Source organism: Struthio camelus, chromosome 18 (genome assembly GCF_040807025.1).
Source record: "Struthio camelus isolate bStrCam1 chromosome 18, bStrCam1.hap1, whole genome shotgun sequence".
NCBI lineage: Eukaryota > Metazoa > Chordata > Aves > Struthioniformes > Struthionidae > Struthio > Struthio camelus.
This window is the reverse complement of record NC_090959.1, coordinates 19,605,240-19,632,699: the sequence shown is the minus strand read 5'-3', so window position 1 is coordinate 19,632,699 and position 27,460 is coordinate 19,605,240. Positions and strand designations below refer to the sequence as shown.

Sequence of the window (27,460 nt, the reverse complement as noted above, 5' to 3'; positions counted from 1 at the left end):
CCGGCGGGGCCACGTCGGCGGCGCGGCGCGGGGCGGGGCCGCGTCGGCGGCGCGGGGCTGCCCCCGGCGGGGCCACGTCGGCGGCGGGGGGCGGCGGCCCCCGGCGGGGCCACGTCGGCGGCGGGGCCGGCATGGCGGCGCGGGCGTGCGGCGCGGCGCTGGGGCGGGCGGCGCTGGCGGCGGCGCTTGTGCTGCTCTACTACGGCTTCTCCATCGGCATCACCTTCTACAACAAGTGGCTCATGAAGGTGCGGGGGCGGCGGGGGCGCGGGCGGACGGCGCACGGCGCACGGCCGCGGCGGTGACGGGCGGCTGTCGGTTCCCGCAGAGCTTCCGCTTCCCGCTGTTCATGACCCTGCTGCATCTCCTGGTCATCTTCGGGCTCTCGGCGCTGGCCCGCGCCCTGGCGCGCTGCTGCACCGGGCGGCCGCGGCCGGAGCTCTCCTGGGCCGACTACCTGCGCCGGGCGGCGCCCACAGGTAGGGGCGGCGGTGTCGGGCCGGCGGGCGCCCCGGCGGGGCGGAGGAGCGAGAGAGAAGCGCTGAGCGTTTGCCCGACGGTTCCCCGGCGGGTTCGCGCTCGGGCGGCCGCGGGCTCCTCGCGGGCGGCGGCGCGGGCGGGGGTCGCGGGCGCGCCGCAGCCCCGGAGCCGGCCGGGTGCCCGCCACGTCCCTCTGCGCAGCTGTGGACCCGAGGAGAGGCGTGAGTATGGCTCGCACAGCCGCGTCGCGGTGCGGGCACGTCCTGTGCGTTTCGCTATCCGTGGTCTAGATACAGCCGTTTACGTTAAGCTTTAGATGTTCTGTGTTTATCAGCTGTGATAAAACTAGTTAAAACAATAGAGGCCGAATTGAACAATTTTTTCTGAAGGAGCCGCTGGTATGCGTGTGAACATAAAAGGGGGGCATTGTAGAATATCTCTGTAAGTTATCTCTGTGAGTTATTTCTTTTCTGTAATGTTGATATTAAGCTATGCATTTGTATTTTTTCAGTAGCTTTTTCTGGTGGGAGCTTCTTGGTCTTTATGATGTGTAAGTTCATGATATGTGACACACAAAACTGCAGTAGCTGAGACCAACGAGTGAAGCTCATGCTCAGAATACAGAACGCTATCTACTTACCTCAACGATTATTGGTAGTATATCATCCTGGTTCGGTCACCTTTGTACAAGGGAAAATAGACTGTAACAAGAGTTGGACCAGGATTAAGGATCTGTTATGAGGTTTGTTGCCAGACTTGCCCCTTTGGACTTCTTGCAGTGGCCTTCTTCCTTACGCGCCATTGCACTCTGATATGTTCAAAAATATTTTAAATATTGCAAATTTGTGATGGCTTTCAGTCACAGTGAGAACAAGGATTGTTTCTGGGCTTGTGTAGTATGTGTTCTGTTGGTATGATTCTACTTGAATCACAGGGAACCGGATAGAAATATAAAAAGCTGAGAATATCTGGGTTGTGTTGGCATAGAAAAGTTCACCTGAGGAAAACAGTTGTTTTCTAGGTCTGCTCTCCTTTCTATGTTCCTGGTTATGTGGCAGAGCTTTTTATGCTGTGGAATTAAAGTTAACTTAGGATTTTTTCTTTGCTTCCTTAGCTTTGTCAACTTCCTTGGATATTGGGCTGAGTAACTGGAGCTTCCTATATGTCACTGTCTCCCTGTGAGTACAAATCCCTTCCTCCCTGGGAGTCCTGTGGTGGAGTTTGGAAAGTGCTTTGTCAGGGTCAGTTTCTTGGATGGGCGTGTGGCCTGGTGGGGTTGGCATGCAGGGGACAACAGTAGTTTGTTGGTAGCAACGTAGAACTAGGTGGCCTAGTGCCTAATAACAGTTTACTGGGAAGGACTATATTGGAGGAGACTGACGGTGTGTTTTGGTCCTTACAGTTACACGATGACCAAATCCTCTGCTGTTCTCTTCATCTTGCTCTTTTCGCTACTCTTCAAACTGGAGGAAGTGGTAAGGGTCCCATGCAATGCTTTAGGGAGGCAGAGGGTCAGGCCGAGGAAAATACGCTGTACAGTACAGAGAAATACATAAATGGAGGAGGAATGCAGATGTGTGGATGGATCTGAAGGAGAGGAGGTGTCTGTCTTTGTTCAGCTCCAGGAGTCTCTGTAGTGACTTTGTGTTTGCTCTCACCCAGAGGGTGGCATTGGTGCTGGTGGTTCTGCTCATCGCTGGGGGGCTCTTCATGTTCACCTACAAGTCTACGCAGTTCAACACACAGGGGTTCATGCTGGTGCTGTGTGCTTCTTTCCTTGGGGGTATTCGCTGGACTCTCACGCAGATACTTATGCAGAAGGCTGAACTGGGTATGTAGGGAGTTAGGAAGTGGGTGGTGGTGCTGGTGGTGGGGAGGGGAACGAGGAGTTGGTAGCCTTGCTACAGATACAAAACTCCCTGTGTAAGGAATGGTGTTTGAAACTTGGGACAGCGTCATTTGTTGACTGGCAATGAAAGTGGCTTGGCCTCTGCAGCAGCGTAGGGATGGGCGTTACAAATACGGTGCATGTCTAGGAGCAGTACTCGTAAAGGCTCCAGGAGCTATGCTGTCCCTGGCTTGTTGCTACCTGGTCTGTTACTGATTCTCCTCTTTCAGGACTCCAGAACCCCATTGATACCATGTTTCACCTGCAGCCGCTCATGTTCCTGGGGCTCTTCCCTCTCTTTGCCGTGTTTGAGGGTGCGTGAGTTAATTAGTGAAAGCAGGGGCAGCTTTTTGGAATGGTTGGGGAGATTGCTCAGCAGTTTGTCTGAGATGATTCATGAAGATAAGTGAACAGCTGCACATTTTCTGATGTAGCTAGAGTCCTTGAGTTAAAATGACTAAGACAGCCTTTGTACTGGCAAAATATTAAAGAGTATAGAGGAATAGTAGCATGGCACACTTGCGGAAATAGGAGGATGTAGAGTGAGTTCTTTAAGCACCTGATAGTGGAATGTGGGCAGCCTACCACTGTCTTGTGGGGCATCCTGGGTGTCGGCAAAGGTACTCTTCTACTCACTTTCTTGTTCCATAGGCCTGCCTTTGTCTGTATCAGAGAAGCTCTTCCGTTTCCATGAAGCAGGAGTGCTGTTCTCTCTGATGGGGAAGTTGTTCTTGGGTGGAATTCTTGCCTTTGGACTAGGTTTTTCTGAGTTCCTCTTGGTTTCCAGAACATCTAGCCTCACCCTTTCCATTGCTGGCATTTTTAAGGTAAGGCATAGTTCCTGTGCTAACACTAGATGGCAAGTGCCATCCCTAATGGCCCTTGAGTGGTGGGGACTTCCTTCCAGCCCTAGAAATGATCTCCTGTTATTTCCGTTCTCCTTGCACAGGAGCTTGCTGCTTTGCCTTGCAGTCTCTGCAGTGAAGTCTCTGTGGTCCCTGCTACTCTGACAGCAAGGGGCAGAGGCTAATGGCTGTTTTACAAGAAATACCTTTAAGGTCCAAAGTTTGGGCTCTGGAAGAGGCTCCAATGCTTGGGCCTCATGATCAATGGATGCTGTGGGAGGGAAGGTGGGTAAGAAGGGCGCTCTCTTGCATCAGACCTGGATAAGGACAAACCACTGGTTTGGGGTAACTCATTTGACCTCATATGGCACGTTCTCCCCTCCTTTGAAGAGTCTAGTGCATGTACTTTTGAGCTGAATGATGACATGCAAAACTTGTCATTCTTGATCTGGAAGTCACAGAATTCCTGTGTAGCCAAGCTATGTAGTCAAAAGACTTAAAATCCCTGATCCTAGAGTTTGGCAGATCATTCTGTTTCTTGAATCCATTTTTAGAACCCTCCTCACTGGGGAATATGCTGAGGGAAATTAGCAAACGTGGCATCTTGATATAGACCTGAGCTGTAAAACATCTCATAACCTGCCCCATCAGTCCTGCCCTGCCACCTCTCATGTTTTTTCTTTCCACAGGAAATCTGCATTTTACTCCTTGCCACACGTGTGCTGGGAGACCACCTCAGTCTCTTGAACTGGCTGGGCTTTGCTGTCTGTCTTTCAGGAATCTCCTTGCATATCATTCTCAAAGTCCTCAATTCAAAAGGTGATTCTGTTTTAAATCCTTTTCTGTTCCTCTATAGTCATGCCTGCAAGTTCACTGGGAGCTGAATCTGCTCCCAGCTCCTTGCTAACATCAGGTTTGATGGGTGTTCTAGTGAGTTAGTCACTAAACGGACTATCTGCATGCAGGTGAAAAAGCACTGAAGCTACACAAAGAGGCCAGCTCCAACCCTGACCTGGAGCTGCTGCTGCGTCACACTGAATGTGGGGAGGAGGAGGAGGAAGAGGATGCTGGAACCGCACAACAGCACTGACCGAGCCTGAAGCACGAAGCCTCCTGCTCTGTGTCCTTATTGGAGCTGCCTGACAACTATGTAGGAACAAGAGTCTCCGTCCAAGACTTCCTAAAGGAGAGCCAGGGCCTGGAGAGAGTACTCCTGTTCTACTACAGTGTGGGTCTATGGAGGCTGCACGTGAAACAGGCAATGCTCCTCTCCCAGAGAGCGAACTTGGAATACAAGCCCTGGATCTATGGAAGTAGGATGGAGTGGTGAGATTGGGAAATCCTATAGAAAACTCATTAGGGAATCCTGAAGACTCTACAGTAAGAATGTAGGTCCTGAACTGTAGAGTGAGCATGGATATGTCTCAATTGCAGGTTGAGTGGTTCAGGGATCATTTTAGTGTTGTTTAGGCTTTGGCTATCAAGGGGGAAGGTAGATATCTCTTCCTACGCTTTCCTTACAGTTCTGTCAAGTGGGAGCTCCTCTCTTAGTGGGAGCAGATGATCATATATAAATCCAAGACTTGTCCCAATGGGAAGAAGAGCCTTTGACCCTAGTAACCTGTGTTCTTTGTGGATGATAAGGTGAGAAGTAAGTGCCTGCTATTGGTTGGGACCAATTGAACATAGTGGAGTGATGATCAGAGAAGGACAGGGAGGTGTGAATACTGCTGGCCCAGCAGGCCCAGGGAAGAGAGCAACATCACAGGAGGTATAGCTTGAGCAGTAAATGTAGCAGAAAGTATGTGAGTGGGTGTGGTTGTGTGTGTGTGTTTTTTTTTTTTTTTAAATAAAATGGTTTTCCGATTTCCTTCTGTCTGTACATTGTATAACTATGCTTCAGCAAGCAGAGGCTACTCTTCTGAACTTTACTACCTTTTAGATTCACATTGACCTTGCTACCTACTGCGTGCCCAATTATTTCTGAGGCCTGGCACACAAAATATTTGCCTACGAACAGGTTCCTTGATCTCTAGTATTAAGAGGATCTTCTTCTGCAGCCTGCTATATTTGTGCCAGCCAAGAGAGCAGACTGACTTGTCTGTTTTTATACATCTCCAAGACCCCATATCCTAAGAAAACTTTTAGTATTATGGCTTCCTGTAGGAATCTGATCTCTTTGTCCTGTTGGATTGGGTCAGTTAGTGCTGCAACTCCTAGTGCATGCCACTAGGAAAGTGGAAGGGTGTAGAATTTATGACACAACTGTTTGCTTCCTGCTAAGCTGCAAGTGGCGTTGAGAAGGTAGCTGTTTTCATGTCTGGAAAATGTTTAGCCTCTTCAGAAGTTTTGTTCCATATTTGCTTTTGTAGTTTTTTCCCCCCTGCCCATCCCCCCCCCCCAATTTTAGAGCTTTCCAAAGGGATAACAGTGAGATCTCCCTTCTTAAAGGAACTGGGAGTTAAACTGAATTTCTTGTTTTCTGTTTGAGAACCTGAACCATTTTGGCTGTTTGGATCAAGTCCCTCTGCTGATCTTGCATCATAATTTTCAGATACCAAGAGTCATTCTCGGTGACTTTAATCAAGAGCATGTACTGCAGAAAAACTGTGGTTCTGAGGAAAAAAGCTTTTGTCAATAGTGATCATCTTTAATCATGTTCTAATAGGTGCTGGTAGCTTTCTTTGGAACAAACAGCAGGTGGTGCAACTACCCCACTTAAAGCTCCTGAACCAGCAGTTCCTGGCTAGGCTGGCGCAGCAAGGGATCCTGTGCATCAACTGGGGTGTTACCTGGAGCTGAGAATTGTTCTGCGACGTGCTTTTCTGAATGCCGATTCACAGAGCTTCCAGCAGAGTCTACCTGGCTGGATTTCCTAATAGCTAGGACTTACGATGCTTCCAGCAGGATTTACCTGCTTTACACCTACTGATAGGTGTAAGTCCTGTCTGTTCTGGTGAAAAACTAAATATTGTACTTGATGTGGGGCAGTGATGCTTTTAGTATTATGGCTTCCTGTAGGAATCTGATCTCTTTGTCCTGTTGGATTGGGTCAGTTAGTGCTGCAACTCCTCGTGCATGCCACTAGGAAAGTGTGGGTGATCTGTGTTTAGCAATGCTGCAGCTGCTCTTTCCATTTCACTTGTCACTGTCCTAGAACTGAATCTTGGGCATCCTTCTGCTGCATAGCTCTTAGATTGGAATTTCAGCTCCCTGCAAATCTAAGGTAAAGGTGACTTTGTTCACAGTCAAGGCTTTGCATCGTGTACTGTGCTTGAAGGTGAAATTTGACTGTGCCAATGCGAGTGCTTCTTGTCAACTGTAGAGCCTTATAGTCTGTTGCTTCCAGAGTTATTCCTTCTTTAAGGCAGAGGAGATGCCTAGGAGGTCCACCCTTTGCATTTCTGATCTAGACACAACTCTGTGTACTCAGATGTGACACTATCACCCAATCCAGTGGAGGTAGTGCTAAGAATGGCTTTTGAGAAGACCAGTTAGTGCTGCACCCTTTCCCGCAAAGTTGTTTCTGGTGAGGCTCGGTAGCTATCTTTTTCCTTGTTCAGTAAAATTTGCTTCTCTTCGGAGAAAAAGATAGGAGAAACATGGGAAGAGAAACACAAAAGTGTCTCCTGCTTCATGATTCTACCACAGCACATGGTACAGCTAGCCCAGTTTGCTTGCGGGAATAACTGAGTATCACTTGTCTGCTCTGGAAAGGAATTCTATTCTAATTTATTCTAGTAGCCAGCTAGGAATGGCAGAGGATCTCTGTCCTATACCTGCCCGCGAATTAGAAAAGTCCTTATGAGGAGCTTGGTGATAATTAATAGTTAATTACTTCTTGAGCCTCACCGGAGGGAAAAGTCTTCCTCCAGCCTCATAAAACTGGGCAAGGATCTTGTGCAAGGAGCAGAGTTCATGGCAGGGCATGTTATGTACCTGCTTCTGTGACCAGCATACCGCAAGGACCCCCTGCTCCAGCTCAAGCTGGGGTACCTCTGCTTCTTCCCTGGGTCTGCAGTACTAGGCTGGAAAGTTTTTTTGCTCTATAGCTGGTTGGGAATTGATGAAGGTGGTCCTGCCAGGATTTCTGCCTGAGACTATAATCCGCAAGCTCCTCTGCTTCTGGGAAAGAGTTACTGTTTTGCGGTCTTTGTATTACTTTTACTTGTGCAGTTCTCTGCAGGAACCTCTCTGGAGCAGAGCTGACTGTGCTATTACTGCTTGTGTCCAGAAGAGGCAGGATCCTTTTTTGCCTCTCTTCTCTCTGCCTTCCTCCTCCTAACATCTGGCTTCCTCTGCTCCAGCTTCTAGGAGTAGCGCAGGAAGGAAGTTGCTCCCTAGCTCCCAGTAAGCACCCAGTAGTTCCCATGGGGAACTCTTCTCTGAAAGGTCTTGTCTGGTGGGACTTTTGGCAATAGCAGTGCTGTCACTAACCTGAAGGCTTTCCCTGCAACTCTGTCTTTCTTTATCCTCAAAATTCGACAAGAAGGTCAGGACTGGAGCAGACCCAGTGTCAAACAAATCCAATGTTAATTAGACTGTGTAACTGTGGTCCCTTCTGACCAAGCACCTGCTGTATCCCAGGCCCAAGAAATGACATGGTTGAACAACCAGATGTGTTCCCACTATTCCTTTTACTCCTGCTGCAACATATATAAAATGAAAGTACTACATCAACCAGCAGGTACCAATAGTTGTGTTTAATACTTCTGTTCAGCATGGTAGATTCTTCTGTATGGGCTTATGGAGCAGAGGTGATGGGACTCGGGGATCCCGGGAAAGAATGCACTGAGGGTTTCTGAATTGCAGAGATGCTTCTGTTCCTTTCAGTTCCCCCTTATACTTTACTTTTTCATTCTACTGTGTGTGGGTGGAGTTTAAGAGCTAGCTGGGGCAGGAACTTCATTTACCTTTGTGCTTATAGTCAGGATTATAAGTTATGGTTTGCTTTAAAATAATTATATATAACAATATGGGGTGGAGGGGAGAGGCTCTTTGTTCTTGGGACTGGTTTCTGAATTTTCCCCATAAAAATAAGGGAGAGAGAACATGTGCTGACAATCTGATCTACCTACTTTAGATGATTTTTTTGGGAGGAAAAAAACTAGCAACTAAAGCTTCTGTATTTATGGATGTTTTAGCTGATGTGGAGGGACGTGTATCAATTAATGGTGTTGAGTACCAGGTTAATATGTAGATGGTAAATTCAGTAGCAGATGTTTGGGGAAAAGAAAGTACAAAGGTTAGATAGTCTGTACCAAACTTCTCATGAGAAACTTCTTGGGCTGTAAGGAATAGAATAGGAGGAAATACCTGTGAAGAGCCATTCCTGCAAAACTGGCCAAGATACAGAAGTTAGAATGAGTATATCCAAAGGACATTTAGACTCTAAAAACTGTTCTGATAGAAAAATCTGGGAACAGATACCCTGCTGAGCAACCTGAAGAAATTACACCTTCTTGCATACCTGTGGGAGAATAAGTAAATGCATATATGGCCTTTTACTGCTTTAAAAGTCCCCCCACCTTTTTTTTTTTTTTTTTTTTTTTTGGTCTGTTGTATGCTAGGCTTACTCCTATCATTCAGATTTAGTGGCACACTGATTTTAGAAGGTTGTTTGGAATAGCATGTTCCCTGCTGGCCATAGCTCTGAAATATTAGAACAGCTCCCAGATGTTAGAACCACAAGGTCTAAATCTGATCAGGTTTGCTAGAAAAAGGTTGGAAGGGGTATCTGTTTAACAGGATGCTCAAGACTTGTCCAAGGCGTAGTATGATGCCTCATCAGAGAGGGAAGGTATGAGCCCTGTGGGCTGTGTGGGCATAGCTGGAGAATGCAATTTCTTCTTGAGCCCTGATAGCTTTGAGAGCTGTACCGGGAGCATGTTCTTCAGGCCATCTTGCATAAATTTAAGCACTGAACCTCTGTTCCTTTAGCCTCTACTTGAACTGCTAGATCAAGAGTTGTATGACAAGCAGAGGTCCGTCTGCATACTAGCCTTGAGAGTCAGGTCTATGTGAGGTGGAGGCTCATGATCAGGCCCCAGCATGTAAAGAGGGCTTCACCTGCTCATACATGAGAATAAAAGCTGTTGGCTCTTCAGTACCTCATTCCACAGGTCACTGAAGCAGGAATGCTAACAAACCCACGTACCCAGCAGGAATGCTAAATATATGTGCCTAGCCATATATTAAAGACATGGCCTACCCTTTGATCAAAGTGAAGATCTTCATCTTGGAATGTTATCTGGTACTGTGTGACTTGACCAATTTTGAGGATCTGCTGAGACCTCTCTACCACAGTTGCTAGGGTTTCTTTTAACATCCATACAGTTACGTGTTTGTCTGGGCAACAATCCTGGATCCAAATGATTTTCTGCAGCCTGGAGCGCTCCTGCTGAGATCCATGCTCACCCACCTTCATGGCGCTGTCATGCACTCCCACCCATGTGTGCAAGGATAGCTGCAGATCTGTATATTAGAAGCAGAGATGCACCTTCCTCATTGGATTTTCAGAGCTTCAGCATAGAAGATTGGATTTAAATACAGCGTAATGTTGGATGTAAATGTCACTGCTGCAGGTGCCTGACGGAGTTGACCAAACAATAAGCTGTAAGAAGCTCTGCTTAAGTCTCTTCATCTTCCTGCCATTAACTGACCAAACAGAGGGGGCTTTGCACTCTAAACTGTTGTTGAGAGCTAGGTGTTGCCTGGGAAACATGGAAGGAAAATAAGAGGATCCTTTTGTTTGTGAGTTTATCTTGCTTTTGTAGCAGCTTCTGGTGAGAGCCTAGGCTTTGCAAAGGAGGGAGCACAGTGTGAATGTGCCCCTTTCTCCCTCTTCTTCCCCATGCCAGTATTGCTGGTTCTTGGTTCCAAATCCAACTGTTGTGTTTCTGTTCATCCACATCCACGGTGGCTGCTTGCTATGCTTCACTCCTTGAGCAACGTGGAGGAGGGGGAATTCCTGCAATTGCCAATGAGTGGAAGAGAGATGTGAGACCAATTTTCCATCATGAATTTTGAGGCTTTGGGTAAGGGAAACACAGAGGTGGAGTACAGCGAAGACAGAAAATGGGGAAACAGTGTTAGTACTTGTGAGAAATGAGCAAATGCTGGCTTTAAAGCAGGGAGGTGCAGCTGTCATGTTGGACAGAGCTGTCTTTTTCAGGAAACTAAAGCTATCCATTGCACTTCTTAGCCTTCCGGAAGCATTTATGTTCCCTAAATTCTGAGAAGCAATAAATTAGGGATAGAGTGACTGTGACGGATGCTCTCTTATTGCTTTTTGACCTTCCTCCCTGCTTCTCATCCTGCTCTGCTTTAACTCTCACCCTGACTGCTATGTCTGCAAGGCTCCTCTGTATGCCAGAGCATCACCGGACTTCAACTGTGTTGGCTCTGGGGCGCACCTGGTTAGGGCTTTTTCTAACGGAGAATGTCACAGGGTGCAGAGCGCTCTGTTCTTGGCTGCTTTAGTATTCTCTCCAAGCAAGCAGTGTTGTAGAAACAAGGTGGAAGCACTGGCTATGTGGTGAGCCCCAGCTGCTCTGGTCCTGGTCTCTGCTGATAGGCAGAGGGGAGCTTGTAGCACCTGGGGGTGCAGAGTTGATTTAACCGCAGGGAGTGAGTAAGGGCTGTGGCTACATTTCGTATCTATATGGAAGCTTTCTGGGGAAGGCATGAAGCAGAGCTGAGGAAGGAACACCATGCCTGAAGGGCATTTGAATCCTACCAGTGTTTCATTCAATCCCAGATAGGAACTCAGTGAGGCCGTAAATAATTTTAGTGCAACATAACACTATATTACTATTTATTTCATGCTACCTCTAACCTAGATGTAAATTAGCATTTGGTGAATTGGTTTATTTTGTTGCTGTTTTCTATGAGGAAATATAACAGTGTCTCGTTTTGATCATCCCCATGTCCCATCTTTGGGCTGCCCAGCTTTCCTGGGCGCTGCGGGTGGATCCCTACCGCTGGGCTAAGATTCCTGATGGAAATAAAGAGCATTTCTTTTGTTTCCCTCGGGTAGTGCTGCTTGAACCACCATGAAGCTGATAGGGGTGCTCCCCAGTTTGAGGGGCATGGTGCTCTCCTGAGTGCCTCCTTCCTTGGACTCTGGCTCCCTGAGAGCACTGGGAAGAGGTCTTGATACTCCAGGTCTGCCCCGGAGCTCTTGGGGCAGATCTTCATTCCTTGCAGTTAGGCAAACCTGATCGTGCAGGCTCTGCTATTTCAAGCAGTGAGTTGAGTGCAGGAGCTCAGTGAGCAGAGTGAGAACGCAGGCTTTGGCAGGGGCCATTGCAGGAAATGCCAGGAGGCAAGGGGTAAAAGCTTTGTAATTCTCTGAGAAAATGGCAGATGAGGCAACTCTGCTGGGGTGTGGTGTGGGGCTTCTTTCTCTCCATGTGTGTCCTCCCTCCTCTTCCTAGCAGCCTCAGAGGATGAGGGAGTGGGTCCTAGATGACCATAGGAGGAAGCTTGTGAGACACTCAAGTCCTGGAATAGGTCTAAAAAAGAAGCTGATGAGCCTCATCCTTGCCTTTGCGGAAACTGAAGCAGCTATGTCCTCAAACTGACTGCACCTGGATCTCAGCTTGCTCAGGAGCAGGACTGCAGGCTAGTCCTGAACAGGATTAGGGTGCAGGATGGCTTCTGGGGAGTATGGCCAAGTTGTGGGGACAGCTCGGGAGGGGTGGGGTGGGACTATGCTGCTATGAGGGAGCACAGCAGAGTGCAAAGGGAAGCAGCACTGCATTTCTGTTGGACACTGTCCATCTCACTTGAATAAGCACTAAAATGTAATGAAAAGAAAAAAGAACTCCCACCTACCCCCTTCCTCTAAGAAAAAACCCTGAAAATATCAGGAACTGCATTGAAAGTATCAGAAATGGAGAGAAAGGCAAGCACAGCAAGGACGAGGGGTTCAAAGGAGGAGACAGAAGGAGACAGAGTGCTGCAGCAATAATATAGAGAAAATGAGAAAGCATAAACTTGTGGTGGTAGCAGTAAAGTGCAGTCTCTAGGGATGAGGAAGAAGAGTCGGGGTCTACTAAGAAGACAAGAAGGTAGCACAAAGGGTTTGACAGAGGGGAGTGGGAGCTGGGGGGTAGCATTGGCAACCTACTTGCCTCTGAAAATAAGCCTGGGTGTCTGTGCAGCTCCTTGGCCTTGTACAGAGGTGGTCAAGGCCTCTTGCCTTCATTGAAACTGTTTCAGACTTGAACTGATGCAGTAGTCATGGGACTGGATGCACAAAGTAAACCCAACCTTGTGTGCAGGCGTGGGGCTGTGAGGTCTCTTGCCTTCAAGAGATACCTTTGTCTGTGCCACAGGTTGCTACCAGCAGTCTTCTGAGAGGAGCAATGCTAGTTAGTCGTGAAGACTGTGTGCTGAGGTGCCCCGAGTTAGGGGCTGCTGTAGAGGATGGGAGAAGTAGGTTTCTCTACAGTCAAGCATTGTGTGGCACAGTTCAGTTCATCCCCCTTTCTCAAAGGAAGAGTGTAAAGGCTGAACATGTCGGAACCACTCTTGAGCGTTATAGCGCTGGCGAGACCGGCATGCGCATGCAGCAACACAGACACACTAACACTTTGGTGTGGAAGAACATGCATGTTTATGCTTGTGCTGTGCAGGCCTTCCCCTGTCTGTGCAGAGACATGCACACGCAGTCTGACATGCAGCCATAAACATGCAATATGACTCATTCATAAACACAGGCTATGTATATATGTTTATATGTGAATATATATACATGTGTGTGCAGACATATGTATGTGTATACCCTTACTTCCATGTGCTCCTGTCTTTCTATGAGCAATGTAGGGAGGATGCTGGCTATGATTTAATATTGATAGTGTTTGGACTAATTAACCGATGGAAGCAAAGCTGAATGAATCTCAGAGGTGCTGCACTCCTTCTGCAAACTCTGTTCTTGCCTGTAAGACCAGGTGTTTACATGTATGCTGATTTTACTTCCTCCTTCTTCCCCCTCCCCCCACCTTTTGTTGAAGAACAGATGCTTGTCTTCCTGCTGAAATGTCAACACAGTGAACACCCTGAGGGCAAGGGGAAACGTCCCTGCAAACCCCTCTGCACTTCCCAGTTCTCTGCCTAGCAAACAAGATGGTCAGCAAGCTTACAGTAGTGTCACAGCAGCTCCATCTCATAGTGGGAAAGCCACTCTGGCTCCATGATGCCCCCGGACTAGCAAATTGAGAGCAACACAGGGCTTGGTGCCCTTGCCTCAAGCTACGCTTCATTTCTTGTTTCGGTTGATTATCTCTGCAGCTTTTACTATGTGGTAGGTGCTTAGTGAGGTGGGGAAGGGGGAGCTGAGGGTGCAGAGAGCTAGAAGGAGGGCTTCCACCCAACCCAGGGTTGCAGAGGGCTCACATTCATCTGTGATCTTCACAGTGGCAAAACCTTGCCACTCGCTCTGTATCTCTGCTTCTGCACTGAAGCTCTATTTTTTTTTCCCCCCTCATTACTGGGGTATGCAGATTTTGATGTTCACAGCCTTGAGTCTCTGCTCTCCAAGTATGCTTGAAGAACTCTTGTTTCTAGTCTGCACCCAATACATGGAGATGTCCCCTTTCTCTGGAGCCATGCGAACCTGAGAAGTTCTGTATCCTGTAGTTGCTTGGGGAGCCATAGATTTGGGAACAGCCTTGGGGGCTGTTTGCCTTGCTTTGCTTTAGGAAAGATGGTGTAGTCAAAACTGAGCTGTGTCTGGAACTTTGGAGAGTGGTGTTATTTGTGATGGTATTTGCTGCTGAGGGACCAGCTGCGCTGAGTGCTGTTAAGCCTCCTGTGAGGATTGTGCTCTTCTGACAGGACAGGTAGCTATGGGACGCGTTTCTCCTCCCCCAGACAGTCTTTTGCTGCCAGGAGCCAGGACTTCTGAGTGTCTGGTTGGGCCTGTATTGCTAGCCTGTCCTCCCAGGGGAGTAGTCTGTCCCTGCCCTTCCTGTGGACATTGCCAGGAGCAGAGGCTGCTGCCAGCTTCTGGCTGCTTGCCCAGTGAAAAATAGCAGAATTCACCATGCGATTGTTAATGAAAATCACAGTCAGGAAGATGCAGCCGAGCCCTGTAATTGCACTAATTGGAGCCATCGTCATGAACATGCTAAAAGCTGGTCTCCTGGTCTCAGCCCAGCAATTCTTCTAACCTCATGTTTCAGCATGTTCCCCCACTCCCGTGCAAGGCAGGCCCACCTGCCTTGTGGGCGTAACTCATGGTACAAACGGAGCTGGAGGTTGATGCATCCTTGCAGAGCCCCTGTCTGTGGAGCTACTCCTTTGTTTTTAGATGTTGAAGGCCAGTAGAACTTCCCAGGGAGACCAAGGTGCCAGGAGTTGGGATGCTCTGGGTTGCACAGCACTTTTTGCTTGCAGCCTTGCATTTTCTCTCTCTCAATGTCATAATAGGATGAAATGGATCAGTCTTGGCCAAGCAGTAGCTTCCTTGACCCTAAAAGCATGGGTGTGGAAGTAAGTGTTCAGCTGTTCTGACTGGCAGGGTCTGGGAGGGCCACAAAGTATGTTTTGGGAGAGGACCATGTTGCTGATGCAGGCAGCTGACAGCTTTCCTCATCCTGCCCTGTGGCTTTGAAGCTAAAAGGCCCCTTTTCCTCCTATATTGAGTTAGAGATCACAGGGTAATTTAGATGGGAAGGGAGCAATGACCACCTGCTCAGAGCAGGGTCAGCTTTGAGATCAGACTGGGCTGCCCAAGGTTTTATCCGGTTGAGTCTTGAAAACCTCCAAGAACAGAGACTGTCTGAGCCCCTGCTCCAATGCTTGACTGTCCTCATAAGGAAAAAGGTTTTCCTTATCTCTAGTCTGAGCTTCTGTTTCAAGTTATGCCTGTTGTTTCTCATCATCCCACTGTGCATCATTGATAAGAGCCTGGCTCCATCTTCTCAATAACCTCCTCCTAGGTACTGACAGATGTCTATGAGGCCCCTCCCTAAGCTCTCTCTTCTTCAGGCTGAACAAGCCTAGCTCCCTCAGCCTCTCCTTACTGGGCAAGTGTTCCAACCTCTGAGTATCTTTGTAGCCTTCTGCTGAACTCCAATTTGTCAATGTCTTTCCTGTATTGTGGGGGGGGAGGGGGGCAAAACTGGATGCAGTGTTCTTGACATGGCCTCATGAGCACTAGAATAGGGAGATAATCACTTCCCTGGATCTACCAGCTATGTTCCTGTTAATAGAGCCCAGGATGCTGCTAGCTGCCTCTGCTGCAAGTGCATGCTGCTGGCTGATGTTCAGTGTGTTGTCCACTGCCCAGGTTCTTTTCAGATGAACAGTTGGGGAGTCAAGAATGGTCCTGGAGGACCAAGGTAGAGCCCTGGGCTGTCACTGATACGTGTTTCAGGCTACTGCCTTGCCACAAACACTATAGGGGTGACACTATAGGTGCTCCCCCAGCAGGAGGAACTGCAGCCTATTCATGATTCCTCAGTAATACCATCCAAGCCTCAGGTGCTGCTGTTTGGTACTCTCAGCTTTGCCTAGGTCAGGTATGAAGTTCCTGGACTCTAGAAACAAGACTGCGATGAAAAGCCAGGACTGGAGGTCCCAATGAGCCTGAAGGCTGGACTCCCCCAAGCAACGATAGAAAGCTGGGCATGGTTTAAAAAACTTACTGTGGTTTTGAAGGACAGGACTTGTGATGTCTAACACTGCTGTAAGTCTGCATTTGCTGATGTCTTCAGCAGCCTCGTTTTTCCCATTACACTTGGATGAGGAGCTACAGCTGCATTCCCCAGCCAGTGGTGCAGCCAGGGGAGACAGTTATGCATCACCAATCTGCTGGGCCCCAATGTGGACAGCAGGGACAGTGTAACCAGGAAGGAGCGAGTGTGTGTGTGTGTGTGTGTGTGTACGTAGGGGATTCAGGGGAATATTCTTGATGCCTCTCCCTGCACCAGCCTCATCACAGGGAAGAAAGGTATTGCTATGGCCAGGGGTGACTTTGTGGCTCTCCAGTGCCATCCCATGAAGTAGTGCTGCCTGTTGTGGGTCTGGGCAGAGGCAGGGCCAAGCTGGGAAGAGCTGGCATTCCTTGGTCCATCCCCAGGTGCCAGGTGATATCCATGACTGCTTGTAGAGCCTGGGATGCCTGGTGTTGCCCCTGCTGCAGTCCACCCAAATGGGGACACCATGCGAGGAAGCTCCCTACTTCCTGCAGGTGTCAGGGTTGCCTCCTTACGCAGTGGCATCTGTAGCTTATGCCTACAGTTTCACAGATTTTTAAGGCCTGAAGTGACCATTCAGTTATCTAGGGCTCCTGTGTGACTCCAACTAAGAAATGCCATCTTGTTCTGCTGTGCTGAACCTAGTATCTCTCAGCTGATATATCTTCCATGACAGGGTGGAGGATGCTAGGAGTCAGAGCAGATGGCACTTCCCTGGTAGCATGGCCCAGTGCCATGTTTCCTATTTGCACTTGCCTGACTACAGGCTCCAGCTTCAGCCTTCTTTCTACTCTGAAAGGCTAATTTCCCCTCTACTTGATGCTGGTGCAGATGGATCCTTCCTCTTGTCATTACCAACTAAGGTTTCCCCAAGGCATTATCCCTCCAGGTCAGCAGTTCTTGAAGGATAAAAGATTAAGGAGCAGCCAGTTTTTGCTGGGAATCCCGCCTCTCATCACCAGCACACTCCCTCTGGATCAGCCACCTTCCCCACTGCCACGTCTCCCCCCACCAAGGCAAGCAAAGGGGAGCTTTGAACAGCAAAAAGGAAGAACAGGCAGCTGACACCCCCCTGGGAAGGGTGGGGGAACTGGGCACAGAAAAGGGGAGGCATGAGGATGGGTCAGAGATGCAGTGAGGTACGTAGCTAGAGGGCATGAGTGCAGGAACCTGTCCTATGTGGCATCAAGAAAAGGGCTTGCAGAAGCACCAGAAGGGCACAGAACTGTCCTACAAGATCCCACACTAGTATAAGTAGCCCTAACATCTCTGCTCTTGTGCTTCTCATCGTAGTGGGGCTGGATGATTGCTTTATCTATCAGAGCTGCCTGCATTAACAAGCAGTAATTGGCACCTGTGTTAAAGAGCCTGGTTTCAATTACTGCCCAGTGCAGCACAAACTCTCCAGAGCTGGGAGATTACGAGGGGGAGGAGCAATAAAGCTCATGTTTGTTCTCTGTCTTTCCAGCAGGTGCTCCTCGTCCCCCAGGGCTGAAGCACTGTGGGCAACTCTTGCTTGTGCCTTGAATCTGCAACTGCACCAGCAAGGGCTGCTTAGGAAGTAAAACAGTGCAACCCAGGAACACAGAGAACAGGTGTAGCTGCTGCAGTGCTGCAGCTCTGTTGTTCTTCACCTGGATGTTTCTTGCAGGAGCCTCTACTTCAAATCCTATGCTGCAGGATGGGGTTGCAAGGTGTGAGAAGGAATTGATCCTTGCAGGTAGCATTGTTCCCCCAGCCCCATGCAACACCAAGCCTGGGAGCTTCCCTGGGTTTTCCCTTCAACTGTACATCTCCTGTGACTCCCACTGCATCAGCACTCCCCTGTGCACTGGGCCCAGCCCCCTTCTGCTGCCATCCATCATTTCTGATCCAATAAATTGCAGTGCTATTAAAATGCAATGGAAATTGTTTTCTGTGTTTTAGAGACATGAGCCTTTAAATTTCCATTTGTTTAGTGGATGATGAATGGACAGTTGTGGCTGGTGCTGGAGCCATGCAGAGGAGTGGGGAGAGTCCTCTGACTACAGAGTGACTGGAGTGTCCCCCCCCCTCCCCCCCCCCCCCCGGTCCCTCCCTCCCTCCTAAGCTTTGCCTCATCAGCCTTGTCTGTTTGTGAAGCTACAGCTGTTGGGGCTCCTCTTTCCAACAGAAGTCCCTAGTTCAGTCTGTAACAGTGGTCAGAGGAGGGGTGTGAAGAGGGTAATTGGAACGTCCAGTTTTATTTCTCTTCTGTGAGGGGAATTTTGTGTCTGATGTTGGAGAGAGCAAACCGAGCTGCTGTGCTGGCTGCCATGGCCAGGCAGATCAGCTGGAGCCGTCAGGCCCTGCAGCTGCCTGAGGGACTTGATTCACAGTGTGGGCAGGAGCCCTAATGCCAGGAAACAAAGAGAGGTAAATGGTGATTGTCAGCAGAGAGGGAGGGCAATGAAATGAGAAGCACTGCTGGGCTGGATGAGGGGAAGCACCGAAGGCTGGCTGCAGGCATCTGGGGGAAGGAAGGAGGAGGAGGAAGACAGTATGTTAGCACCCAGGGAACGCAGCAGCTTAATGGCTTCCTTCCAGGTGCTTCATGCTGGAAGGAAGGTGGTTCTTGTAAGATAGCTGTTGCTAATAGTGAAGTCTGGGACTGCTGGGGATACGAACCAGACATCCTTGGGGAGGCTGGCCCTGAGCAGCCCCAACAGACAGCAGTGGGGGACACACATGCCTGTGAAGCTGCGGCTCTTACGCAGTGCTGCGATTGGCCCTCCTGAGGACAGTGAGGTTGTTTACCACTGATCTGTAGATGCTCCTGTGGTGGTCTCTTCAGCCAACCTGTCCTCCCTTTGCACCTTTCTTCTCCCTGTTCTCTCCAGTAACCTGGAGGCAAAGGCTGCACACTGCACAGCAATGCTGGGACTGTGGAGATGTTGTGTCATGCTGGGTACATGGTGGGCATGGCCATGACTGCGGGGACTGCATCCTCTTCCCTCCATGGGCCTATATTCCTTGCAAATGTTTTTCAAGCTAGTCTTAAAATTCTTTGGGTCTATCTCAACGATTTTAACAGTGGATGTAGGCATTACTGCATGACTTGCCCCAGAGGTGAGTGTGCGAGTGCTGCCTGGAGCCATAATAAATTCCTGATCTAAGCTGCTCTGCCCTGACTGCCGAGGCATTTCAGTTCTTCCCCTCTTCCCTGTCCCTTGGGGCTGCAGTCCCTGGGAAGGGCCTGTGAGAGGCTCCCAGCTCTCTTCTCCTGCTCCAGGACGCAGGGCAGCAGCTGTTCTGCTGCCCTGTCCCTCCAGTGCTTGCATGAATGGCAAGACTAGGCACAGAAGGAGTTAAGCAGTGCTGGGAAAATCGGTATTTAATACAGACGCTGTCCCTTCTAGCAAACCTAGATGGGAAAATGCCTCCCTGTTGGAACCGGCGCCTCTCGGAAATGGAAATGTAGGATGGCTGGGGATTAGGGTGCCTATCGCTGGAAATGGGTTTCTTATCGTGTTTCTGAGCTGAATTGGTGGGACAGCCTCTGAAAATTGAATTGCCTTCCCTGTTTCTGTCTCTGCTCTTCCCTCTCTCCTGTGCTCTGGCTTTGTGCTCTCTTTCCCAGTGTCCTGTCTCCCTTGCTCCCCGTCCTCAGCAGAGCAGGGGTTGCCTCCAAAGGGGTGCATGTCTGAACAGAGGCCCAGTCTCCCATCTGACTGGCTGCATTTGGGAGGATTCATGCTCTGGGCTCTCAAGGCCAGGAGGATGTAGGTCCTCTTTCTAAGCTTTCCTCTGAGCCTGCAGGGACAGTGGTGGCCTGGGCAGAGCTGAGTTTAGGGCAGCGTGAGTGGAGGTGTGAAATAATCAGAAGACATGGGATACAACTGGAAATGTGAACTGATGATGAGGAACTGGGGGCGGGCTTGGCAAAGGCAGGGGGGAACATGACGGTAGCTGGAACAGATGAGGGAGAGGCTAAGTTGAACCTATTGGAGCAGGAAAGAGACCAGCTTTCTGTGAGACAAGGAACAGCCTGAACCTGAGTGGCTGGTGCAGCATGAGGGGCATCGCTGTCCCATCAGCTCTCGGGCTGTGTCCTGGCATGGCCAAGCTTATTCTCTTGGTTCCTCCTTGCAGCGTCTTTGTTTGTGATTCAAGACACCCTGCATCACAAGCACCAAGCAGCCTATACTCCGCTCTGCATCAGCCCCAGGTGTCCCCTGCAGAGCAGGGCAGTTTGATGCTCCCCAGGCCCAGAAAAGATTAAGTTGAATGCAATTTGGGTCCTTTTCCTTGCTGTGGCAGACTGCAGGCCACAGCTGGGGGTGTGTGGGTGTGCTGGCAGTGGGTGTCCAGGCAGAGTGCTATGGATTTCTCCTAAGGTTTTTGTTTCCAGGGTTTGTAGCACTTGGTTTTGGGATAATTCCATTTTCCTGAGCTGTATTTTACCACAGGTTACCAGTGCCTGATCTCATCCTTGTCTCCGTCACGGCACGCTTTTGTGGCAGAATTTCCTGTTTGTTTGTGTTAATCTTATGTGTGAGCCATGAGCAAGAAGAGGTGCTGATCGTATGCCTGTTGATAGCTTTACGGTGCACCATCTTGCACTCGTGGTGCTGCTTTAACGCTGACAGTGATGTTTGCACCCCGTCCTCAGTAAGTCGATGTCTGCATAGTAGGTCGTATGAATTGTGGCAGCTTTGTCACAGCAGCAGCCCTGAGTACTTAGACTAGGTGTGGGAGGCCCCACAGACCTCCTACTCCAGTCCCCAGCAGGTGCTCCTGACCACAGCATGCCAGTGCCCGGCAGCTTGCGTCCATTCCTCCGCACCCTGTGCTCTGTGTTTGTTCATTTGTATGTGTGTGTGTACTGCATGTGTGCATGTGTGCACGTGATCAGCTGCCCTTGATGTTACTTCACTTGCCACAACACACTGAGCCTGAAAATAAAGGGTATTTAGGGTTAATGGGTGAGCTTTTTGCTGCTGTGATAGAGCTACTGTCTGTGGTGGGTAGCGTCTGAAGCAGAACTGCTCCCTTTCAGAACAGCCCCTTTGCACTGAGCTGGAGTGTGCAAGGTGATTGCTGGCTGTCAGGGCAAAGCCTTTGCTGAGGGTCTGGTTCCTCTTGCACAAGCAGGCTGTGCTCAGGCTTGCTTGTCTGCCCACTGTACGAGCAGAAGTCCTCCCTTCTTACCAAGGTGCTGGTGTCTGCCCTCTGCTAAAGGAGTCATTTAAATTGCTGACAAATAACGGGAAAAAAGTTACCCTTAATCCTAAAAGTGCTTCCTTGCATGCTGAGGGGCAACTGCAGCCAGGTCTAGCCATATCAGAGGGTTGGGGAGCCTGTTTCTGTGGCAAAGAAAACTATGCACAAAGGTATTTTGTTATTTGAAGACCCTGTTAAAGAGCTGACTAATTCCTGGAGTGGGATGTAGATTTGCTCATCGATTGCTAGAAGTGTCTGCACTTGCATGGGAGGATGTGCCAGCTTTGTTACATGTGACGCAGGTTCAACCTGGTGAAGTGGCCTGGAGAGCTGATGGGGACAGCCCAGACGCCCACAGAGCAATCCTTGATGCAGTTTAGGAGAGTTTTGTTTCCAGCCCCGTGTGCTGCTGCACAGCCCAGGTCTGCCTCATGGCTCTGTGCCCTGGGAATGGAGCTGTGGAGTTATCCCAGGAGTATTTTGTAAGGGGAGAGATGTTTCCCCAGCTCTTGGTCCAGGGCCCTGTTCTGGGTGTGCAGGTTCATCTGTGCTCTGGCCCAGGAGCGCCGTGGGTGGGGGCCAGCACAGAGCTGCCCCCGTGTCGCCTGCAGACACAAGGGGCCACCTAGCACAGCTGGGTCTGGTCAGGAGGTGCGTTTTGTCCCATGGGGCCATCTGGGCCTGCAGGGTGTGGTTGTATGTTTAACAGTTTATCTGAAGCAACTTCTATTTCATTTTGGGCTAAAACTGATAAATCAAGGTGACTTTGTGGAGAGAAATAATTCCTTTCCCAGGATTTGCATAATCCTGGCTGGTGATATGATAATGGTGTTTGTTAAAGACAGAACACAATAAATTAATACTGTTAAGTTGTTGCTGCAAAATGCAAAGCAGGTAATTTACTGTGGGTGCAAGGAAGAGCGTGAGTAGGGCAGGCAGGGGCGTGGTGGCGTCGGGCACAGGAGACTCTGGGACGCAGCGAAGCCGGGATGTGGCACAGGACCAGCAACAGTCGCCCCTTGGACCCTGCTGGCCGTGGCTAGAGGCGGTGCTGCGCTTGTCTGTGGGGGGAGTATCTGCTTCGGCCACCTTCCCCACCATCTCTGCAGGGGTGGGACCTGCCTCGGGCCCCAGATCGTCGCTCGCTGGAGGAGGGCGCCCTGCTGGAGGAGGGCGGGGGAGCTGGCCCAGGGGTGCGCCGATGGGGCTGGGGCCGACCTGCGTCCTGCTGGCGCCAGGAGCCTGGGCAGCGCGGTGCCCAGGCACGTCGCAGAGGTGAGGAGACGAGTCCTGGCTCAGTGCTTGGTGCCGCCTCGGCCTTCCCTGCAGGCCAAGAGACTTTGATGCTGTTGAGCCCCCAGGAGGTTTTCCTACCCCCGAGAAGAGCGAAGGCTCCAGGGTAGGTAAGCCGGCCTGGAGATCGGCTGGCTGTAGCCGCAGGCCTCAGCTGTCGTCTCACCCAGCTGGGCTCAGCCAAGGGCCGTGGTGCTGTAGGACGAGCGAGGAGGAGGAAGAGCTGGCAGAGGTAGAGAAAGGCGCGCTGGTGTCTCCTTTCCTGGGCTGGTGCGGCGGCTCCAGACCCATCCTCGCCTGCCAGACCCCACTGGAATCCTAATGCGCCATTTATCTCTGCAGCTCCGCCGCTCTATTAGCAGGGAGATGCTGTGTGGGAGCCAGAGCAGGATTTTGAGCTAATTGGATTCTGTGTCTCCGTGGTTTCCCGTGTAGGCAGGCGACAGGCATTAGCCCAGTGTTTCTGAGGAACAGGAGTGCGAGGGTGACCTGCATGGGGGTTTCCTCCCACATAGCCCCTGCTGCTGGCCTCTGCACGGGACTTTCTTGGACAGGTTGTCGAGGTGGAAAGGCCCAGAGCGTCCCCAGTCTGTGGCAGCGTTGTTGTCCAAATAGCTTGTGCTCCTAATTCTTTCAGCAGGTGCAGTCCCCTCCCCAGGGAAGGAAACAGCCCAAGTGCCTCAAAAGAGCCTGACAGTGCTCTGCTCTCTCCTGCTAACCCCGAACGAGGGAAACCAGCCAGAGAAACCAAAGGGCTGTGGAGGCTCCTACATACAAACATCCACCTGCCCGCCTGAGTTTGCTCCCCTGTCCCTCCCCACCTCCCTCCCCAGGCCTAGCTGCTGTCTGGCAGCAGTACACATTAGAGACCCTCCCTCCCGCCCCTCCACCACCTTTAGTTCCTAGCCTTGTTTTAGAGCCTGGCAGGGCAGGAGCAGGATTCACCTCATTAACACAGATTTATTCCTGTATAAACATTTCATTGCTTTAATTGCAAAGCATTCAGACTGCAGGCAGCAGTGGTAATGGCTCCATTTACACGGGGCGTTGAGATGGCGTGCCAGGTGTGTGAGCCTGCAGCGCAGCAAGCGTGGCACGTGGACGAGTGCACGCATGGCTATGGCAAGCCATGGTGCATGTGTGCAGCAGTGTGTCCTGTGCAATGCAGTGTCTGTGAGTCTGGATAAGCATGTGGCCCTGAGCACTGTGGAATCCCAGCAGGTCTGCGGTGTCACTGTGCCTGTGGCAGGGCAAGAGTGCTGCCCTTGCTGTGCAGAGGAAGGGCTGAGGCCCAGATGTGCTGGGGCACATACCAGCAGCGGTAGCAGAGCCTTGCGCAGGCCCTATGTGGTCAGTGGTCCTGTCCTCCTCACTCATTGCTCTTCATCCCGAGCCATGCTGCAGACACGTTGCCTTGCTGTGCCTCTTGGAAGCTCTGCCCCTCGGAGGGTGCTGCCAGGTAAGCTGGGTGTGCTGAGGGGCAGCTCCGAGCACCTGGGGGGTGACACAGTGCCCTGGAGCAGGAGAGCAGCGAGGTGCTGCTAGGGGCTCCTGGCCTCTCTAGGGGAACAGGGTGCACCTCGATTGCTGGTTTTGTGGCTCAGGGCAGCGCAGTATGTTTCTTGGGCTCCCTGGTCTGTGATCTGAGGACAAGAGCGTTCCCAGGGTCCTATTGCCTTTCTGGAGCTCGTGCTTGCTCAGACAGCACAGACTGAGCTGTGCAGAAAACCGAGGGCGGAAAGAGAGGCTGGGTCCTACCTGTCTAGTCTAACTGAATCCAGGGGAGATGCTTCCACCGCTAAGGACAAGGAGGGATCCCCGAGGGGATTTTGGATGGGCCCTGTGCCTGCCTGCCATGGGAGCTCTAGGAGGGGAGAAGAACCGTGGTGCTCTCTAGGCTGTGGAGGTTGGGCTGGCCGGGGACTGTGCCCTGGCAGGACAAGTGAGGCGAAATTTCCCCACGCTCTGTCCTCTTCCTTCCTCCGGTGCCTTCTGTCTCTTGCCCCATGCTGAGGGAAGGGAGTTCAGAGCGACGTATGCCTGCGGGCGCTTACTCTTTGGACGGCGGTGGGTCGTGCTGCAGGGCTCATGGGATGCCTCGCAAGACGTGGCCTGGCTGTGGCTAGGCCTGGCACATTGATGTCTTTAGCAAACCTCATTATTTGTGAACCAGGGATGCTTTGTTGCTTTACGTTTGCATTTGTTGTATAAAGAGCAATGATATAATGCTTCTTCTGCACAAATGTCTCCTAGTGTGACTTGCCAGCCCCAGCCACTCTCAGAGGTGTCCCTCAACCGGGAGTTGCAGGCCCAGTATCCCAACCCTTGTCCCTTTCTCACCACAACACTGCCAAAATGCCACCCTCTCCTGGATGTCCCCTGGCAGCCTCTTTCTGGCAACAGGGCTCTCATCTTCTCTTTTCCCCCACATTCTCATCCAAATGTTAGTTTTATGGAGACCTTTATAAATCTTGCAGCTTTTCCCTGTCCGTGGGCTACATAGATTTCATCTTGTTGAGAGGTGACACTTCTGGCCTTTGGTACCAGGCTATCAATTTAATACTCTGAGCGTAATAAAAAAAAACAGGACCGTATTAACTCACAATTACTTTGCTGCTCCTTCCCGTAACTCTTTCTGTGCCACTCAAAAGCCTTGGGTGCTGAGCAATTGCCTCTGCTGCTGGCACAGCCCCAGGCTCGGACAGCAACAGGCAGAGGCAGCCTCCCGGCTGCAGCGACCACATGTTTTCCAAATTGTGAGCTGCTCTTCTGCTTGCCAAGGAGCGGAGGTTAATGTCCACCTCTCTGTTAGACTTGGCAATGTGGAGAAACGCTTGTGTCCTGCGTCTGTGACCCTCCCGCACCTTCTGAGCAGGGACACCTGCAAGTCTGCCAGCCACATGGTGCATTGATTTGCCAGGCTGAAAGCAAAGGCATTTCTCTGCTCTCTCTGAGACAGCCTTGTTGCCAGTGAGGCTGGAAGAACAAGTTTAGGTCATTGCATCAATGTAAAGGTTAAATGTTTAGCTGCAGCTATGGACAACAGAGTGCAAAAAAAAAAAAGAAAAAAAAAAAAGATGCTTTATCAGTAGGTGCCTGGATCTAAGATTTGCATCTAAGCACTTCCCAGGTATAGTGCACTAAGGTCCCCACAGGGCAGTGCCCTGTGTCTGAAGTGCTGCTTCTCAGAGAGCACTTCTTTTAATCTGTGGGCAGCTATGTGTCAGCTCAGCCACACTTCACTCCTGTTGATAGTGTCTCAAAATGTATTTTTGATTCAAATTTTTATTGGGAGTTTTTGAAGAAGCTCCTGCTGTTTTAAAGCATGTCCCTATGATTTCTGCTCCCTAGCTGGTTAAGAGGCCCTCTTTTGTTGTGGCCTTCTTTCAGCCACTGACTTCTATGAGAATGCCAGTGGCCTACTCTAACAGTTATTTGAATATAGATCTTTTGTTGAGTAAATTTGGACCTGGAAGAGTCATTTTTTTCTAGCCTGTTCCTTTCCTATTTCAGGAAATCAGAAGACTTTTTATAACCTTACTTGTAATGTTTTGCAAAAAACAAAAATGAAAACACCCACACTTTATAAGGTTAGATTTTAATGTCATAAAGCACTTTGTCTTTTAGATAGCACAGATTACAACTTTCATGACTTCATAATAACTTGCAATATGCATATTATTAAAAAAAAACTTTCATCCTGATGCGATAGGTTTGGCAGTCCCGCAGTAAAGCGTGTGCAACAGGACATGCAATGCAGGAATGAGCATTCAAATGGTTTGGCTCCTTGGTGCCTGACTTCTCTCTTCTTGTCAGATTTATGGGTGTGTCACAGCAACTATCCTGCTGCCAGGACATTACCTGGGGAGGCAGGGAGCACCCTTGGAAGTCCTATGGCTGGAAGAGACAAATCCCATGACCTCATCTGCGGAGTCCAAGCCAAGAGATGCTCCTCAAGATGCGGGCAGAGGCCCTGCTGCTCCCTGGTCTGTTCCTCCCCATGCTCTGTCTCACTGTGCACCTCCTCTTGAAACCCTGTCTCCCTGGGGTTATGGCTCTTCCAGCCCATTGCTGGCATGGTCAGGCTGTGAGAGAGCCCTTTGCAGCCGTGCTCAGATCCTGCCCAGCAGGCGTGAGGCCCAAAGGGGCCTTTGGCTGCTTGGCAAGGGTTGCTGTAATCCCTGTCTGCAGCATTCAGAGATGCACCAGGTGCTCAGAGCCCCCTTGCCCAGGGCCAGCTCTTTGCTCCGTGCAGGAGGCAATGGTCCTGGCAGCGTCTTGTGAGAGCTGGCAGGGCTGGGTGCTGGGCAGGGCTGGGTGCTTGGCTGCCCTGCAGCGTGGCTGGCACCTCCCTGGGGAAGGGACCGGGTGCTGGTGCTGGGATGCCACTGTCGGCAATAGGGGCTGATGGGTGCGAGTGGCTCTCTGCGCCTGGGATCCAGCCTGGTGCCTTGACCCCTATGGTGCTGTGCCTGAGCCAAGCTGTGGGGTGCAGCTGAGAGGCACCTCTGGGGCACAGGCATCCCGTGAGCACGCAGGTCCTGGCTGAGCTGTCACCTGAGGAGCAGCAGCAGATGGATGTGAAAAGCCTTTAAATTCAGCACATGATCAATACTAAACCAATCTGGTGGAGTCTCTTACAAGATTACCCCAGCCTCATGCATCCAATCGTAAAAAATCACTCCGCACACCAGGGAGATGTGAGAAACGCTGCAGACTCCGTTTAGGATGCACAGAGCCAGAGTAAGTGACTTCACAATTGTTTCTTGCAGTAAATAATTCATCCACTTTACATTTGTTTTATTGGCCCCCAACTCTTCCTCCCTCCCCCCCACCCCCGGCTCCTGTCTCTCTGTTTCCCTCTCTTGTCCTGAAATTCCCCTGCCCTGTGATTTCTCATGTGCTTGTGATTCCTCATCACACGTGCGTGTGTGTGTGTGTCTGTATGCACGCACATGCAGAGACACAAATCTGTCCCAGTCCAACTTTTGCCGGGGCTGCCATGCCAGGGTAGGAACGACACTGTTTCACCACATGGCAGTGTCTCTGCTGGGTGCTCAGCCCAG

The 27,460-nt window shown here is 50.5% G+C and overlaps 2 protein-coding genes across 5 annotated transcripts in view; both read left to right on the top strand.

The window, feature by feature from the left end:
* The first annotated feature begins 173 nt into the window (after positions 1-173).
* SLC35C2 (solute carrier family 35 member C2) lies at positions 174-5,083 on the top strand. 3 transcript variants are annotated; one of them, XM_068912094.1, is made up of 8 exons: positions 174-248; positions 1,595-1,658; positions 1,883-1,955; positions 2,143-2,311; positions 2,599-2,682; positions 3,020-3,195; positions 3,903-4,032; positions 4,179-5,083. In XM_068912094.1, the coding sequence occupies exons 3-8, from the start codon at positions 1,890-1,892 to the stop codon at positions 4,301-4,303; spliced, it is 750 nt and encodes a 249-aa protein (XP_068768195.1). In that variant the 5' UTR covers positions 174-248; positions 1,595-1,658; positions 1,883-1,889; the 3' UTR covers positions 4,304-5,083. The 3 variants fall into 3 exon arrangements, with proteins under 3 accessions (XP_068768195.1, XP_009671861.1, XP_009671839.1); XM_009673566.2 differs by lacking the exon at positions 174-248 and adding an exon at positions 620-1,222; XM_009673544.2 differs by lacking the exons at positions 174-248; positions 1,595-1,658 and having other exon boundaries at positions 1,918-2,311.
* Positions 378-27,460, top strand: part of CDH22 (cadherin 22) — a 127,505-nt gene continuing 100,422 nt past the window's right edge. For both annotated transcript variants that reach the window (XM_068912093.1, XM_068912089.1), the window contains exon 1: positions 378-479. The gene's annotated coding sequence lies outside the window, so the exon portion shown is untranslated. The remainder of the gene's footprint in view (positions 480-27,460) is intronic.